This window comes from Platalea leucorodia, assembly GCF_965183815.1.
Source record: "Platalea leucorodia genome assembly, chromosome: 1".
Classification (NCBI taxonomy): domain Eukaryota; kingdom Metazoa; phylum Chordata; class Aves; order Pelecaniformes; family Threskiornithidae; genus Platalea; species Platalea leucorodia.
Genome location: NC_138823.1, coordinates 118,021,149 through 118,038,215, shown reverse-complemented (window position 1 = coordinate 118,038,215; position 17,067 = coordinate 118,021,149). Strand labels below are relative to the sequence as shown.

The following is a 17,067-nucleotide window of genomic DNA, read 5'->3' as shown; positions in this document are numbered from 1 at the left end:
TAACCTCTTGAAGGTACCAAAGAAAAGCTGTAAGAATAGTATTTGTTCACAATTACAAATCCCCGGTTCCCCATCTACTCCTCTGACACAGGGAGGTCAGGCAGCTGCTTTAATTTGCAGCAGCTATAGTACAGACTGCTCTGAAGCGGGAGTAACGCATAAAGCGTAAATGAGGGTAAACTTGCTGCGCTGCTCTCAATCTCGCACGTCCATCCACCATGAGAGGTGACAGGGGAACAGAGAAGATAGTTACACAACCTGAAGAGTCTTTTCCTTAAGAATTAAACTGCTCGACCTTTTGAAATGTACTCACACATTCAACTAGGAAAAAGAAAAAAAAAAAAACAACAAACAAACCAAACCAACCTCAGTGATCTAGAACATGAGGTTTATCTTTCAACAAGTTTTACCTGTGGTAACAAAGCGAGGAGGTTTAGGTCTATTTCCTGACAGGTATTTACATATTTGTGTGCTGGTACAAAGAATCAAGCTCCAATTCTAATCAGTACATAAAATTTTATTTTACAGAGTCTAGATGTCAGTGAAAATTATTTTTTCTACAGTACAATACGTAAAAATAAAATGGACCACTGCAACAGAAGCTTTTCAATGCATTCTGCAGAAAATACTGTGTACATCTTAAAAAAAAAAAAAAATTCTGGATACCTTAAGTAAGCATTCCTCTTACAAAAAACCAACATAACCAGTAGCAGAGTCTCAAACGAGTGGGAGGCGTTAGGGGAGGCATAAACACTCATTTTGTCTGTCAGAAAGTAACAGCAGCCATAAGGAAAACAGGGCCTGAATGAGATAACTCCATTCTTTTATTTTTGCACATCATGTTCATCAGAAGCCAAAAAAAGGATGTCAGGGACCTGAAAGCTCTTAGAAGACAAGACCGTCCCTCTCTTCTCCACCGGAAAACAAAGCTGTAAGTTCTAAGACAATGATCCCCCAAATGCTAACAGACCACCTTAATGGTTACTTTAGCCTAAACTTTGGAGGAGAGCTGATACACAAAGTTCCCTCACCATGCAAGGCTCTCCACAGCACAGTTACGGAAAGAAGACTGACAGCAGTAGGTTTCTATTCTTTTCAACCAAGACAGAAGCCAGCTCCATTCTCCAAAGGCACTCCAAGTGTCTGGGAGATGCAGCAGAGTCAAGCTGACTCGATTCTCCAAAAGTGGAGGATTGTCTGGATGTATTTTCGTACCGTCTTTTGTATAGACTTTCCCATTTCAGAACCAAGAGTCATTGTTTTCCATTTTGTTTAATAAACTTCGGGTTTTAATCTAGAAATATATACCAAAATAGCTACTCCTGAAATAATCATCAGGTTCCCCAATGACAGGCTTCAATTTCAGCAATACAAATGCCATTGGAATTGCAAGCATTTAAATAAATCCATATACTAAGCTTCCAAATAACATATAAAAATTCAGTCATTAAGGTACTTGTCCTTATATTGATGCTCATTTAACTTAATTTAAATCAATTCATTAATTCACTACATGAAAAATGGAATTCTGCTAGAGAAACGGCAGGCAGTTCCTGAAACTTATCTTTTCAATGAAATAGCCTCCATTTTTTAACAGTTCATAGCAACAAACAGCGATCCCCAAAATTACACAATTCTTGCTGTATTACAATGGATATTATAACGGATTTGTAAGAAATCACTAAGAGAGTCTTAAATCTATACAATGGTGTCATTACCAACTGAAGTTAACAAGTAATTAGCTTCTACTGGCACAGAAAACAGTGACAGAGTAGTATCTTCATTCTTCATGCTATGCTACTTCTCTTAGTTTTCCCCTCTCACATCACTTAACAGGCCATAATTTCCCTAAAGTAAAAATCTAAACAATGCCTAAAATAACTAACATACTTGCTGAAATCACTCTGAATCCAGCAAAAACTAACTGCAATTAGGTGATCCCTTTAGCTATGTGTTCAGAAATTAAAGTTACAAATAATATTAGTGTGTGTTCCAAAAACACTCACATCTCATCATAAACATAAAGCGTGCAACAAAATTTAAGACTAACATACAGCTTAGCTTGTGCAATATTACTTCTTAAGAGCTGCTTTTAACTGCTACAACTCTTTTTGTGGTAATTCAAAATATCCTAACAGGCAGGTATATGTAACTAAAAAACCACTTAGGATTGCTGTCCTCCATAAAAGGATGATACAAGCAGAAGAAATGATCTACACAACAGCAGTAAAGATTAAAATTCTTAAAAGTTTCAAGAAGCTAAACAGTGTGCATTACTGGGAGAAGAAATGAAGCCTGCAAAAAGAAAGGGAAATCTTTAAAAAGCCATCCCAGCCAAAACTCAAGACTTCTAATCATAAGAAAACCTAGAAAGAACTGGATCACGATAGAGAAGGAAGAATGGTTCTTGGAACAGGAGCACATGCATTATCCATTGCTGCTTGCACGAGGAAAAGATAACCAGAAACCGAATGCTGAGAAGCCATTCAGGCAACTGCCATATAGTTGCCGCAAAAACTGGCACACCGCTTTGTGGGATGAACGTTTGGTTGACAAAGCCAGAAACAAGACAGAAGGGGAATAAAATCCAGATAAGCTGAATATAAAATCAGGAGTATTCTCATGAAGAGAGGTGAATCACCTTGTTCTCTGAACTGGGAAGCTCTCAAAGTTATTTTTAATTAAAAATAAATAAAATAAATCAAACGCCACACAAAACAAAAACCCATCAAATACATATCCCACCATAAACCTGCTGTGCTCACAATCCCAAATACTAGCAAAAGGGTCCTCATTTCTATTCAGCTAAAACCCTTATTTATAACTTTGAACAAAGATACTGCAGTTCCAACACTTCACCTGCAAAGCACTGCCTTAAAATACACATAACAGCTGAAACTTGTGGTGGCCTCCAAGTTTCAGGTAACCCTGAGAGAGAATGCATCTTCCATACAGGCTAGGCCATCAAAACTATCAAATGCCAGACTCCAAATTCTCCAGACTCTCAAAATACTGACTAATTCTGTCAAAAACCTTAGACTAAAATGTCTCCCAGTGTCTCCAAAGCAGTTTCCCTTTTTCATGCTAATAACTCACTCAGGAATCCACACGTTCTGCCCATAACTAAGATAAAATGTACTTATTTCAAACAAGTACAGTTTTATCTGAACTTTGAAAAAGCACACCCAAACACTTTTACTGTAAAACCTGGAAAACAATCAAAAGGTAAAGAAACTGCCAAGTTGATTAAGAACAGAAAGGGCTACACGGCAGGAAAAGAAAAGGAGAAAAACAAAAAAAAAGAAAACGTTACTAAAGACACATACTACACAGAAATATGAAAGAATAAACAGACTGATTAAGGTACAACCATACTACTACCCTATTAACTACCACAAGGTTTACTTGCTCGAGAAAGAACATTTTTTAAACGTTAGAAAAAACGGCTATTGTTTATTCATGAAACAGAATTACACTCGCTGAGCGGAAGAGGATCATCTTCTGAAGCGGGGGGGTCCAGTTACGTGGCCAAGGGACAGAGTAAATGTCATTTTGAGGGTAGGGATTATACATATAGGGCAAAAGCATCCCAGCAGCAGCCCGCCCTGCCAGCAAGGCCACCTGCCAGGAGCGGGCGAGGGCCGGGCGGGAGCCCCGCCGGGGCAGCCCCTTCGCGCCATGCGGAGCGCGGCGGCCGGTACCGGCGCAGAGGCGGCGGCCACCGGGAGACAGCGGGCCGGCCTCCGCCGCCTGCCCGCTCCTCGGGAAAAGCCTCCGGGAGCCGGAGGAATTAAAAAAAAAAAAATAATAAAAGAAAAAAAAAAAAAAAAGGGAGGAAGAAGGGGGGGGCAGCCCCAGCTCCCGCCGGCGCTCCCTGCCCGAGGAGGCCGGGCGGGACGCGGGACACACCGCTCCCCCCTCCACCGCCCCCGGCCTGGGGCGATGAGTTACCTCATGCTGTAGGCACCGGCTCCCAGCTCCTGCCCGATGCCGGAGAGGCTGGCGTCGAAGTCGTGCACCAGCCCAGACTCGATCACTTCATCCATCTTCAGCACCCACGCCATCTTCCGCCGCCCCCCGCTCTCCCGCGCCGCCGCGGGAGGAGCCGGACGGGGAGGAGCCGCTCAGCCCCGGAGCCGCCGCCGCTGCTGCTGCTCCGGCCGGGAGGCGGCGTCTCGGCGGGCGGCGCCGGGAGAGTGAGGGGCTGAAGGAGGCGGGAGGGGAAGGGGGGAAACGCGCGCAGGGCGGGGGGAAGGGGGAGTCCGCGTTCAGCCCCGGGGGGGCCCTTTCCCCGCGGCGCGACCAGGGCGCGGGGTCGCTCTCAGCATCCTGCGCTCGCCCGGCCGCCGCGGGGGGCTCGGGAGCGGGCGGCCGCCTCCTCCTCCGCCGCCTCGCCCTTCCCCGCCGCCTCCGACCGGTCGCTGCCCAGGGCCGCCGCCGCTTCTGCCACCGCCCGAGCTCCGACCCAGCCCAGCGGCGCCTCCCGCCGCATCATTCACAGGGGGGAGGCTGCGGCGGCAGCAGCAGCAGCGCGGGCACCCGCCGCCGGCTACAGCCCCGCCGGGGGGGCCGCGGCCGCCGCCCGCCTGTAACGGCCGCCACTGGGGGGCTCCCCGCCCCCCCCGCTGCCGCCGCGGGAGCCGCGCGCCGCTCCGGCGTGGCCCCGCTCCCGCGCAGCACCGCCGCTCACGCCAACATGGCGACTACTTCCACCCCCGGGTGGCTGCCGGGGCAGGGCCTTCCCGCGTTTGCGGCCGCCGATTGGCTGGCCTCCGCCGAAGGGTCCAATCAGAGGAGGGCGGGGAGGGGCGAGGAGCAAGCCCAGCCAATGAGTGGGCACTTCCTCACGCCAGGCGACGTCACTGGTTGACAGCCACCCCCTCCCCCGGAGCGCGCTTCCGCCCGCCCCCCGCCTCCGCGGCGGCGCGGCATGCTGGGAGCGCCCTCCCCGGAAGCGGGGGGGGCTGAGCGGAAACGGAAGGGCGAGAGGGGGCAGGAAGTGGCGTCAGTGCGCCGCGAGCCCACCGGGCGAGGTGGGGCGGCCGCCGCCGTTACCCCTCCTTCACATAAGGCAAATTTTTTTCCATCGCAGTAAGTCAACTTCTTGTTCTCGAGGGAGAGTAAAGGTAATAGAAGGGGAAGGGGCTGACGTTGTCAGGAAAACCTACGTTTTCCAGAGAACGCCGAGGAGCCTGCCCTAACCATCCCAAACCCCCTTGCAGTCTAAAAGACCAACGAACAATCTTCAGTAGATAAAAGGAAAAGACAAAGCAGTACCTGCTAGGCAGAAAAATACTTACGTTTTATGCCTGGTATACTACCTACCAAACCCCATAAACACAGTCCTGCATGCGAGGAACAAAAATCTCAACACCTCTGCATCCTGGGCTCAAAGCCTCCAGCTTGTTAAAACAAAAGTGTTCACAAATGAGAAGGCTGACATGGCAGCTGCAGGCAGGACTGACTCAGAAAGGACGGGTGCTCAGAGGAACCTACTGGCAGGTCAGAGCCCTTTTATCACCTCATTGCCAGAAGGAAGCTGCTAGGAAGACAGAGGTAGTGTCATCTTCAGGTTAAACTGCATCCACCTGTGGTAAGGTGAAAAGTGCACTACCTAGAAAGAATTTCCTTTGCTTAGTATTCATTTCCTCTGTTTCTTTCTGGCCTTTGACTTGTTTCTTGGCCCATTTTATAGCAACTTGAGTCCTTTTCTTTTGAGTCCTTTTTTTTTTTTTTTTTTTTTTTTTTGAGATGCATTAAGACTGCCTTTCTCTCCTTTAACAGGCCAAACCGAGTTAAATCCAGATGTACTCAAGTAGCATCAAATTTCTCTTTCGGGGATACGAATTTATATTTTGCAAAAACTACTGAAGTAGTTTGATTTTATGCTGTTATTAAAATTGATTATTTTATATTCTCCAAGGACAGGATCCAAGAGATGGCCAAGCTCTTAATAAATAAATCTTACTGGTTATAATGGCCTGGCAAGTTGGAGAAGCCTAGGAGGGATGCAAGGAAGAACTGGAACTGCCAGTGGTTTAGATTTTAAGCCTGTCCCCTCTGGTTATAAAATACTTAGTCCGGTGAGGGGATGCTCATAGGGTAAGTAACCCACAACTTCATGTAAAGAAGGGTTCTCAAAAAACCTCAAAATGTTAATCATTCAGAGGATTGTTAAATAGTCTTATGAGAAGTTTCATTAAAATGATCCACCCAGAGAGCAAACTACAGAAAAGTGTTGAGACTGTAAAATGTATTTTGATCATACAGTTACATGCTTTAAGTACAATTGCACAAGTTTTTCAAAAGATGCAAGTCAGGAAGGCCCTAACTTCATTAACGATTAACAAAATGCTAGCTGTTGTTGAAAACATACATACGACCTCCTCAAAGCTAAGAGGAGCACACAGACCATGATTTATGGTTTTTAAAGGCAATTTGTAAGTTAAGATTTGACTGCCAGCTTCTCCAGAAAATGGTACTGGTATTTTTGCTGCTGTAATTGATTTGAGAGTTCTCTGCCTGTCTGTGGACAGACGAACAATTCATCTGCATGTAAGAGGAAGCTCAAAAAAGGGAAATTTATGAAGAGGGCATGGGCTTAGGGACAAGTCACTAGCATAGGCGCTAGCTATCAAGTTAACAGCTTTTAGTGAGAAGAGTTGAAATTACCACAGGCCAAATACCTTTTTTAAGCCTGACAAGATGACAACAATACCCTGAACTCATTAATTTATTATTATGACGGAAATATTTGTTAGCAATTCCGAAGATGGGTAACAACCCAAATGATGGCATTAATTAATTTCAGTGACTGTTATGGGATGTTTATGGTCCAGTTAATAAATTAGCAGGCATTATTCAGTATACAACAGTAGTGGCTACAAAGTTAGCTTAAACTTTTGTCATTGTAGTTTTAATTGAGAACTCAAACCTTACCCTAAGCAGACATTTGTAGACCTAAAGTGGACTTTATACAAATAAGGTAGCATAAATAACACTAAAACCCACTTTTGTAAGTGATACAAAAGAAAGTGATGGTTTGTGGAAAACTAAAAGTCGTGCACTTTCTACTTCTGCCAGAGATAAGTTCAGACAGGATCCTAGACCAGAGAAGCCAGATACAGTTTGATTTATGCATAGCAAAACTGGTTTATCTGCTTACTGTACTTACATTAACATAGCTACATAGCAGTTACAAGATCATAAATTGATTATTTTTATACTGGGAATTGTTTTCTTCTGACATAAATTCCAACCTCTGCTGAGGGTATCTTGAGTGAGTATAGTAAGACCCATGCTCTTGCAGTTCAGTCTTTAAAAAGTTGGGTAAAGCTTGTACATGATAAGCAAACCGACAGTTAGCATTTCTGAAGATGTTATCTTTAGCTATTTTAGGGCACAAAATGTCTTTCCCTATTAAATTACGAATATTACAGTGCATATCTTTAGCATTATTTGTATCCCTGGCTAATTTACAACAAGTTTTCTGTAGAGGTTTGTGGTGTGTGTTTGTTTTTTGTTGTTTTTAAAGTACAGGCCTCTGATGTGTTTGCTTTCTTTGGGGCAGGTGCCTTGATCAGTCCCATTCTCGGATCATCTGCTGAGGATCAGCAGTGCACACAAACACCGCCTTCCAGCCAGATCTCGCCAGCTCCAGTGTATGGAGTTGTAGCTTCAGTGCAAATCAGCTCAAGTACTCGTTTAAATCTCTAGTTTTTGTGATTATGATGCAGTGTTCTCAACTTTTGCCAGAAAAGTTTAAAAATATCTTTAGGCAGGTAGTGATTACATACAGAAACCTTGAAAACAAAAATCTTTCTAGTTTTCTATTTTTCAGTTTTTAAACTAGCCTTGTGATTTTTTTAATGCCTGCAGTTGACATTCTGCATATTGTAGTATGAATGGTAGCTGCTCCCATAGCTTTTTTTTTTAATTTTTAATCCTAATTTCTCTGTTAGTCTTCCCATAATTTAAGTTTCGGGATGATTTGTTGCTAAACTTAAATATTTGCCTTATACTCAGGGAGAGTAGAGTCAAATTCAAGCTATTTTAAAGACTAAGCAAATAAAGAATAACGATTTCTATTGCAAAAGTAAAGTAGTTTTTCTTTATGAGCAACAGTCTTGACTGCAGAAATTGTCACACTTTTGATGCTGTGTGTATTCTACAGAAAACTAGACTGGGTTTAACCAAGTAGGACAACCCTTAACACAACCCTTAATTTATGGAAGTGTCCCCCCTACGTTGTATTTCAGTACCAGAACACAGATGCATGCTGGCATCCAAACCTAAAGGCAGGTGCTCAAAAGAGCGTGGGAAGAGTAACTTCAGAGGCACTCGAATGGCAGGTTTTTAGATAAGGGTGGGGAAACAGAAGCAAATACAATGAAGACAGGCACGGTGAAAACGGGCCCTGAGAAAAGCTAGGAGGGGGCGCACCTCCTCTAGGCTGAACAGGGGCTGAAGAAGGGGGGACTGGAGGTGCGAGGGGATGTCCTCGCTTTCCCTTGCTGTTTGGTTCCTTTTCCACTGGGAAATGTGCACGTCACTTGTAAACACGATTGCATCAGGGAACTCGAGCACCCATTCTTCATTTCTGGTTTACTGCTTGAGTCAGTAGAAACGGCACTGTCTGCGCTACGTATTTGTGGTAGTCAGTCTAAATTTCAAATCACCCTGACCTGTGTATTGAAATGGCTGATTTTATAAAACTCCACTGGAGTTTCATCAGTTTCACACTTTGGAACCCAAATATAGCCTCAATCCGTTTGCCTTTTTTAAACCTAAAACTTAACACATTTCTAATGAAAACACGCTACTCAACAATTCTACAAGAGCAGAAGTAATGTTGTGATACTACAGCAATAGGTGTGAGACTACCAACATACAAAAAGCCGTATCAAGGTAGATGATTAAACACTTATCACGTTTACATACATTGTATTTAGCCAGAAAGTAAGAAGCTAGAGTTTAATACAGAGAGTGAACCACATTATAAATTGAAACTCAATTAACATCAAGATTATCTGGAATCTATGGCCTAGCTCTTGTCAAAGCATAATCATTTTTAATTATAAGAAAAATTTGAATACTGTACACAAATATTATTTTAGTCACGAAGAGGTAAAGTAGGTTCATAGCTTACAGGAATATGCTGATGCAATAAGCTATATATTGCATCAGAATTTCAGTGCAAAGCATTTAGCCAGCGTGCCTGGACTGATACGATAAGCAGCCCATAGTCCTGATCCTGCGGATCAGCTGAGCTTCAGCAGATAATCAGAGTAGACATGAAACATCAAGGTATCTATAAGTCCGTATTACTTCATATAAACAGTTTCATCTGCAGACTGCGAATATCATTTGAAAAAGAAGCAAAAAATTAACACATCTGTGAATATCATAATAAGCAGTAAGACATTCCTATCACTGTTACTAGCACACACTTACAGTGGTACGGTTTGTGAAAATTGTGGAGCTACAGTAACGTAAATCTCCACTATGTTGACTGTACTGCTCAAACTATTCTCAAAGGGTCTGTCATCACCAGCTCTATTTGAAGGCTTGAACCTGTGAATTAGCAAAGGCTGCGCAGTCTGCATTTTTGTGTGTTACAGCATTATACTTATTATTAAAAATCACCCCCGTTCTTTTCTTACCGCAGGTAGCTGCTGTTACTGGTGGGATACTGGTGATGGTGATAATGTTCAGGCTGGCTGTGCCAGAAAAGCATTTTGGGATGAGATGAGGCGTTGTGCTCAGCTAGGAGATGGTCACTGCAGTGATGGGAGAGAGGAAAGAGAAAACAAATACACACGTTCAGATTAAAGTTGCAGTTGGGTTCCTTTCACACCTTTACATTTAGCTGCTGCCAACAAGTTTGCCGGTGTCACTCTCTCCAGAAGAGGTGGGTAGGTGAAGGCTTGGCTGGTCCCCACCTACTCTCCTGCTCCCCAAACTTGCTGCACTTTTAGCTGCTGCCCAGCTGCAAGCCTTTCTTCCTAGCTGATGTGACACGAAGTGCAGCTCAGACCTCAGCAGCATCCCTGCTGGTCCCCTCCCCTCCCTCCACACTGTCGGAGCGTCACCGAGCAGAACTGTGCGTTACAGAGCCAGGAGAAAGAGCCATTTCATCACACTTCTGCTTCAGAGAGGCATACAGCTCCCTCTTCACGCAGTCCACTCAAGAGTACGTGAACACTACAACCTGTGTAGGCATGACTGACTGAAGAGAAAAAGAAAAAAGGTGGAATATACAATGATCTCTTTAAGGCAAGCAAGATGCCTTCTCAGTAGTGTTTAGACTTTTGCCTGTTCATTCTGTACAGTTCAAGTAGCAGGCTACTACAGAGTACAACTTTATAGTTACCTTCTTGCCATTAAAAAAGATTAAAAAAAAAAAACCAAAGACAACACTGTCAAACTGCAGGGAAAATATTTACTCCAACACCCACCCACCCCACCCCTCACACACACACACACTTTAGGGAAAAATCACATTCAGATGCAAAACAGCTGCTTGATGCACTCATGTCTCAGCGCCCTTTGCTTGCCTGGGTTTGCAATATCTTTAAAACACACAAAATACTACAGGTCGATCTGGCTAAGACCTTGACACTCAGAAGTAAAAGGGGGCACGCATCCAAGAACCTCATGTGAAAACAGTTACCTGCAGAGGGCACCCATTCTGCTTGAAACAGGAATGACTACTGACAAATAGTAGTAGTTCCCTGTTTTGTTTTTTTTGTTTCTTTGTTTTTTGTTTTTAAATACCACCCACATACAAGCACACATTGCTTGTTCCTTGCAGTTCATTCTATAAAAAGATACTTTTAAAAGGTATTACAATATTGTGACAACACTCAGGCTATGAAAATCAGAATAGCAAACAGCAAGGTTATGGAAAACAAAAAGGAATTATTTCTTATTAGAGTGATAGTAATATCCAGCAGTCAAAAAAGCTTCAAATAAACCACACTGTTGGTTGTTTTTTTTCATAGCATGAGGCAGTTCTCCTTCAACTTATCATTCTTATTCAACATCAAACAATACAAACAAAAAACAAAGGCCAGAATAATAATAGAAAAGGAACTGTAAATATGGGAAGAAACACCCATATGCGATGCTGTCCAGTAAAGCAGACAAGAATTGGGATTGCTGGCTTAGTGATTCTAAGAGATTATTCTCTTCCAAGAGGCACCTAGGTACCTCAAGGAGGGCTGTCCTAACAGAGACCTGCTTATGTACATGAATTCATCTTTGCTCCAGCAAGGATGAAAGCTGGAAAAGTCTTTTCAAGGTTAGTTTTTCCACTTACATGTCTATATGTAACTGCATACTCGTAATAGGCACCCTCCTAGCAGATGCAAAGGGCTGCATGAGTACCAGCGATCACTGCTGCATTTTTTTTAATAATTAATTTGATTCTAGTGACTGTAGAAAAAGAATATATATCCTGCTCTCCAGTTTGCTCCATCTACTGGCAAGTTGTAAAATAAAATCACTCTGTCGCCAGCCCTAGATTTAGGCAAAGGTGTTAAATGTGTACAGCACGTTGTACTTGGAAGCCCCGTTTCCCTTTGCACTGATTATTCTCAAGGACCACACATCCCTCAAACCACTTTCACAGCCTTCCCTTGGGGCTGACATGAGCTTCCCGCAGAGGGCAGGCATCTGTTTTGTCTATTAAATGGAAAAAGCAATACCACAGATTCCCCTTAACTTGAAGGGCTTTCAGTCCCTAGCACAGAATGGCTCCCACCTCTATGTGTATCCCACAGAGCTCACGTGGCTTTAAATTATCAGGCACTTCCCCCCCCCCCCCCAAAGCAGCCTGTTGTTTTGACAGGTGCTGGTTTGTCAAAATACAGGTGAGAACACTGCAGTTTCGATCAGTCATTTTTTGTGAAGTTCAGGAAAGAACTTGTGAGCAAAAGCAACCGAGATTCCCAGACTAATCAGTAGCTTATTTTTATATATATATATATATATATATATATATATACACACACACACACATACATCTACATATGTATACTAAAAAACTGCACTCCTATTTTTCATCTTTAGCACAGTAGGCTTTGTTACTAGCCCCTTTAGAAATAATTTTGATATTTTAAAATAACACAAACACAGTATATCAGAAGCCCTAGATCTGTTCTTACGTCAAGACAGACAACTTGCTGCTGTTAAATATAGCCACCCCAGGGGAGGCCAGGCAAGCAGGTGCAGACCAGGCTACTGGCCTGGGTTTACCTCATGTTTTGAGTGTGGGTAGTGAGTGAGAGCTGATAGGCCTGGTTACTTCAGCTCTCTGATTTCAGTCCTCTGTCATTAGCTTGCCCAGCTGTTACCAAAGGTTTGACTCTACCCACCACACGAGTAGGCCATACCACCACAGGAGCATCACAGCAAATGTGCCCATTCAGTCTCTTACCTTCATTTGATTTTTCAAGTATTATGCTTATGCAGACTAAAAATAACTGAGTCATTGGTTATATCCAAAAAGCTACTGCCTCGAGGAGATGGGGTGATTAGTAGAGGAGGGTGAAATGAAGAAGGCTATTCTGATCTCAATTTCTAAGTGCCTGCTTCTTCTAAAAGGCAGAAGTTCAAGGCTTGCGTTACCGGTACCCCTCATGGTACGCAAACCACTTCAAACTTGAGAGAGTGTGGCCACAAAAGCTGCCGCTACAAACCATCGTGTCCCGCTGTGACCTCTGTTCCCGACAGTGTAGAGAAGCAAAGCAGAACCAAATCTTGTGGACTTCGATGCAAAAGGGCTGTGGAAGGGGAAAATTTGCCTCTCTTTTTCCCCTCCAAGGGTTGACAAGATGGTTGCCTTATCGCTCACAGAAGCTGTAGGTTCCTTGTATGGAAAGTACTAGACAGAACATGTAGGAAAGATGTTATTATTCAAACTGAAATTAAACACTACAAAAAAAAAAAAAAATCAGTATTTCTTTTCTTTCTTCTCTTTACACTCTTGTGTTTTGACTGATCTTTGTTGCAAACAGTATCTGGATAAGACTTCAAGTACAGCATAGCTTAGTTTTTTATATCAAGATAAACTTCCCAGGTTATATTTAATTCTGGTATTTTGCCTCATGAAGCACTGTATATTCCCCACACCCACACCTGCTGCCCTTGACTAACCTCTAGACATAAAGGTATGTGGTGCCACAGTCTTGCAAGTTTGGGGACAAATAAGGTGAGGTTTTTTTACCTTGTACTGTTTATTGTTAAGGGGCTATTTTTGTTTCTTGCTTTATAATCTGCCTGGTAAGTACTGAAACAGATCTCAGCAAAGCAGCATTGTATACACAAACAACAAGACATTATTTATTTAAAACATCTCTTGTTTTAAGGCTTGTGTATGGCATGCAAAGTTCAACCTGAAATTTAAGGTGGGGAGGCTAATGTTTTCCTAACAGGTGGATCTGCACTGAAGTACTTCAGCATATGGTGCCTGAAAACTTTAATTGTTGGATTTTTCCATGAGCAGCATCCAAAATGATGAAGTCTCCTAAGGCATCATTCAATTTGCTCATCTTTTTTATAGTAATCAGACTCCTCACTTCATTTTCTGATTGCTCTTCTGAGAACTACAGCAAATGACATTAAATATGGGTATTTTAGCTGGTGATATACACAGAATGTCATCTTTGCTCTTTGTTTTTAGCAAGTAAAAATTATTCTACAGACAACAACACATGGAAAAACTCAATCAGGTACCATGTAAGACATTGTAAATTCAGTATATATTCAGAAAAATGTATTTAAAGGAAGTTTTTGCTGTCTAGTGATGATTTTTAGTTATGCTTAAAATGCTAAGTCAGTTCAAAATCAGAAGACAGATTTATATTGGTGCAGGAGCAACCCCTGCATACTTCAGCCCCAAAACAAGAGTATAGAGGAGAAAGTAGTGCTATTTTCATGCATCCTGTTTGATCTTTGGACTCTTTTTGGTTGTGTAACAGTTGCTGCCAAATGCAGGGTAACTTTGGAATGAAAACATCTGTCAAACCTGACATCGGTGACCCTGTTCCCCTAAATCGCTACATAACAGTGAGGTATTCACGTCCAGGTGATACTCCCTGCTTGGATGGGCTGTGAATCCATCATACATCTCTGTGAAAGGTGCTGAAATGTATTTCTAGCCCTTCCTTGTACGCACTTTTGAATGCACAACCTCTCTGTCTCCTATATACATCGGTAGCGGGACTGTATTCGTTGCCACTGCTATAATGAACTTGAACACTGTCAGGTAACAATCAGAAGCAAGAAAAACTTCTGCATGTGATCCATCGCTGCACTGACTTGTAGTTCTCGCCACACATCTCCTAATGCAGTAAGAGTTGACCCAGCCCAGTCCTATTGCTATGTCTGGTTATCTGAAGGTGGTAATAAGCACGCAATCACTGCTAGCAGTCCGTGAGCAGCAATGCACCATCTCTGTTTAGTGCAGTAAAGGATAAGCAGCAATGCCCGTGTATTCTCTATGTCCACCTGCCACCTTTATTCTGGATTGTTGGATGGTTTTAGACATCCTAATCTGGGCCTGCTTAGCGTTGAAGCACTGCAAGGACTGCTGCATTTACCAGTCCTTCCTCTGCGATACAGAAGAACTCTTGAGAAGTGGGGCTGCCAATAAAAATAAAGGGGAAATGGGAAAAACCAAAAAGAACATTTTTGGCAGACCTCCTAAATTCCAGTAGAAATCTTAGGACAGACACTAAGAGCACAGAGACAAGGCAACACATCACGGGGTATCTGACCAGAGTAGCATGCGTAACAGCACTGAGCACACTTAATACTTCAACAGCTCCTTCTGATCACTTTGATGAGATACACTAGATGTGTAGCAGACCCTGTGCTGGGACTTGCTTCAGTGTTGCCTTGATACGAGGCACTCGAGAACCAACTTCGTGTGTAAAGGAGAAATATGGATTGCTTCCAATGCCTCGAGTGTCAGTTTACAAAAAAACATAGGTTTGGCTTTTTCTGAAGAATGCAGGGTATGCTGCTTTCCTCATAGGATCTATCCCCTTTTAAAAAAAGTCTGAAAGTCTCCACTGCAGGGTGTTACTGCTCTGTAATTTATTCCTCCATGGTCGTATTCCTCACGTAACCTACTTCTGAATCTAAGAGGATGCGATTAAGGTGCTGAGGTATGAACTGAGGAATAAATGCCTTACTGACTTCACATCTTATGAGATGGAGGCGCGGTAGGTATTACCTTTGCTTTCTTCTGCTGCCTCTTAGGAAAACTTTAAGGCCTGCAAAGGAACCTATCATATGGAGATCATCTGTAGGCATAGAGAGATTTAGACAGCAACACTGCCCAGAGAAAATTTTGGTTTAACCCATCACATCATACCCGAATCAAAACTTAAGTCAGCAGGTCTTTATGGCTGTGGCAAAGGATGGAGTCAGGTTTTTTTGTAGAAGATTCAGAAGTCTGTAAAGGTGGACAAGTTCAAGTGTTTGTTATTCTGCTATTCTACGCTTTCTGCGTGCCTACTTGGTAGCCTAAAAGAAATCAGTATTTGGACTCGCAAACAGCTGCAGCAATGTAGGCTTCCTGCATGTTCTGACACAGAAAAGACAGCTCAGTTCTTTCTCATTCCTAATGAACAAAGTCCCTTTTACCTGAGGCTCTGAGGCAGCTTTCCTACTCTGCCACGTCTAACATTTTCTAGCATCGTGCTGTCTTGGCTTTGTGGACAAAATCCTCCAATATCAGTGTTTTCCTCTTAATTCCCAATGCAGAAAGACAGACATTCTGTATTCCAAGAAAATCCCCTTCCTAAAAACATTACAAACCACACTGGATTTTTAAGAACAAGAGCTACAACTTACAGGGGGTTAAATTAAGTATATATGCCATGTCTCTCTCCTCATATTCTGTAACAACCCTGTTGTTTTCCACTTCCTAACAGGGCAAAAATGTCCTTTCTACATGGTTCAAGAAGCAATAGCTCATTAATGGACCTCTGAGAAAGGGCAGCCGCTGATGATACCAGCAGCTACTTCTGAGTAAAGTTTTAAAAAGTTCCATCTGACAATTTCTGAACAATCAGGTAACAGCCAATTAAGATTTTTCTTCTTAAGCCAATACAGGCTGTATAAACAGTGGTGCATGAACACTCTTTTGGGAAAACACGTAATTTCTTCTAGGTAAAATAGTTCAATTGATTAGTTGGCCAACATGGCCACAGCTGTCATCTGAAAGATCAAAAACCATATCAAACACCTCAGAATTTCTCTACATAAAATACAACCATCTATAATGACATTTAGTATAGTGTAAAACTGTTTTATCCACATCAGTTTAAGTTGTGCTGAAAGGACAAAAAATAACAGGCCAAAAATTACTATTTTACCAGATTAGAGGCTTTTTGCACTTGTATACCATTACAGTTACATTTCAAGTGTATTATTTCAGATTAGCAGATAGATTAAATAAGCATTTTAAAACACACTCATCTGCGATTCTAACTGAAACAGACACATCCCATTCCACCCACAGGCTTGCACTTCAGCTGGTTAAATGAAGTTGAAATCACAGGTTCCTTGTCTTGTCTGGTATTTTAACATGAACTACATATGCTCCAGCTAAACAAGCTGTGCTCAGGAATGTTTTTTTGTATTTGTTTCCCTGCCCGCCCCGCCCCATACAGGCAGACCCTCAAAGCCCAGGACAGATGTTCCCTTTCGCCCGCATCTCTGGCAGAAGCTTCTGATCCCAGGGTGCTGCTGAAGACCAGTCTGAGACTGTTCCCCAGGGTGATTTGCCTGGAATCGATTAAGGGAGCTCCCACAAGGTACTCTGTTGGCTCTGCCATGGGCAGAGATGAATAGACGGTGAGGGAATAACTCACCAGTCTACCTGACATTTGAGAACGTCTGTCTACCGCCTAACTTAAATCTACATGTTTGTTTTTACTGGTATGCATCTTCCTTGGATAGACAGGCACTACCTTTGAAGCTAGCCTGACATACAGTTAACAGAACTGACTCCAGTACCGATTTCAGTATGAGTTTAGAGAGCTCCAAAGATTT

General features: G+C 42.9%; 1 protein-coding gene and 1 long non-coding RNA gene across 4 annotated transcripts in view; one reads left to right on the top strand and one right to left on the bottom strand.

The window, feature by feature from the left end:
- The window catches only part of UBP1 (upstream binding protein 1), a 41,729-nt gene extending 37,098 nt beyond the window's left edge, over positions 1–4,631 (bottom strand). The window contains exon 1 of one of the 3 annotated variants that reach the window (XM_082304367.1): positions 3,952–4,631. In XM_082304367.1, the coding sequence (XP_082160493.1) occupies positions 3,952–4,064 (113 nt within the window). In that variant the 5' untranslated portion in view covers positions 4,065–4,631. The remainder of the gene's footprint in view (positions 1–3,951) is intronic. The other 2 variants (XM_082304366.1, XM_082304368.1) reach the window with 2 other exon arrangements.
- A 382-nt stretch (positions 4,632–5,013) lies between these two features.
- On the top strand, positions 5,014–8,023 carry LOC309590023. Its single transcript, XR_014228085.1, has 3 exons — positions 5,014–5,091; positions 5,924–6,102; positions 7,571–8,023. It is a non-coding gene; the product is annotated as an uncharacterized lncRNA (long non-coding RNA).
- The last annotated feature ends 9,044 nt before the right edge of the window (positions 8,024–17,067 follow it).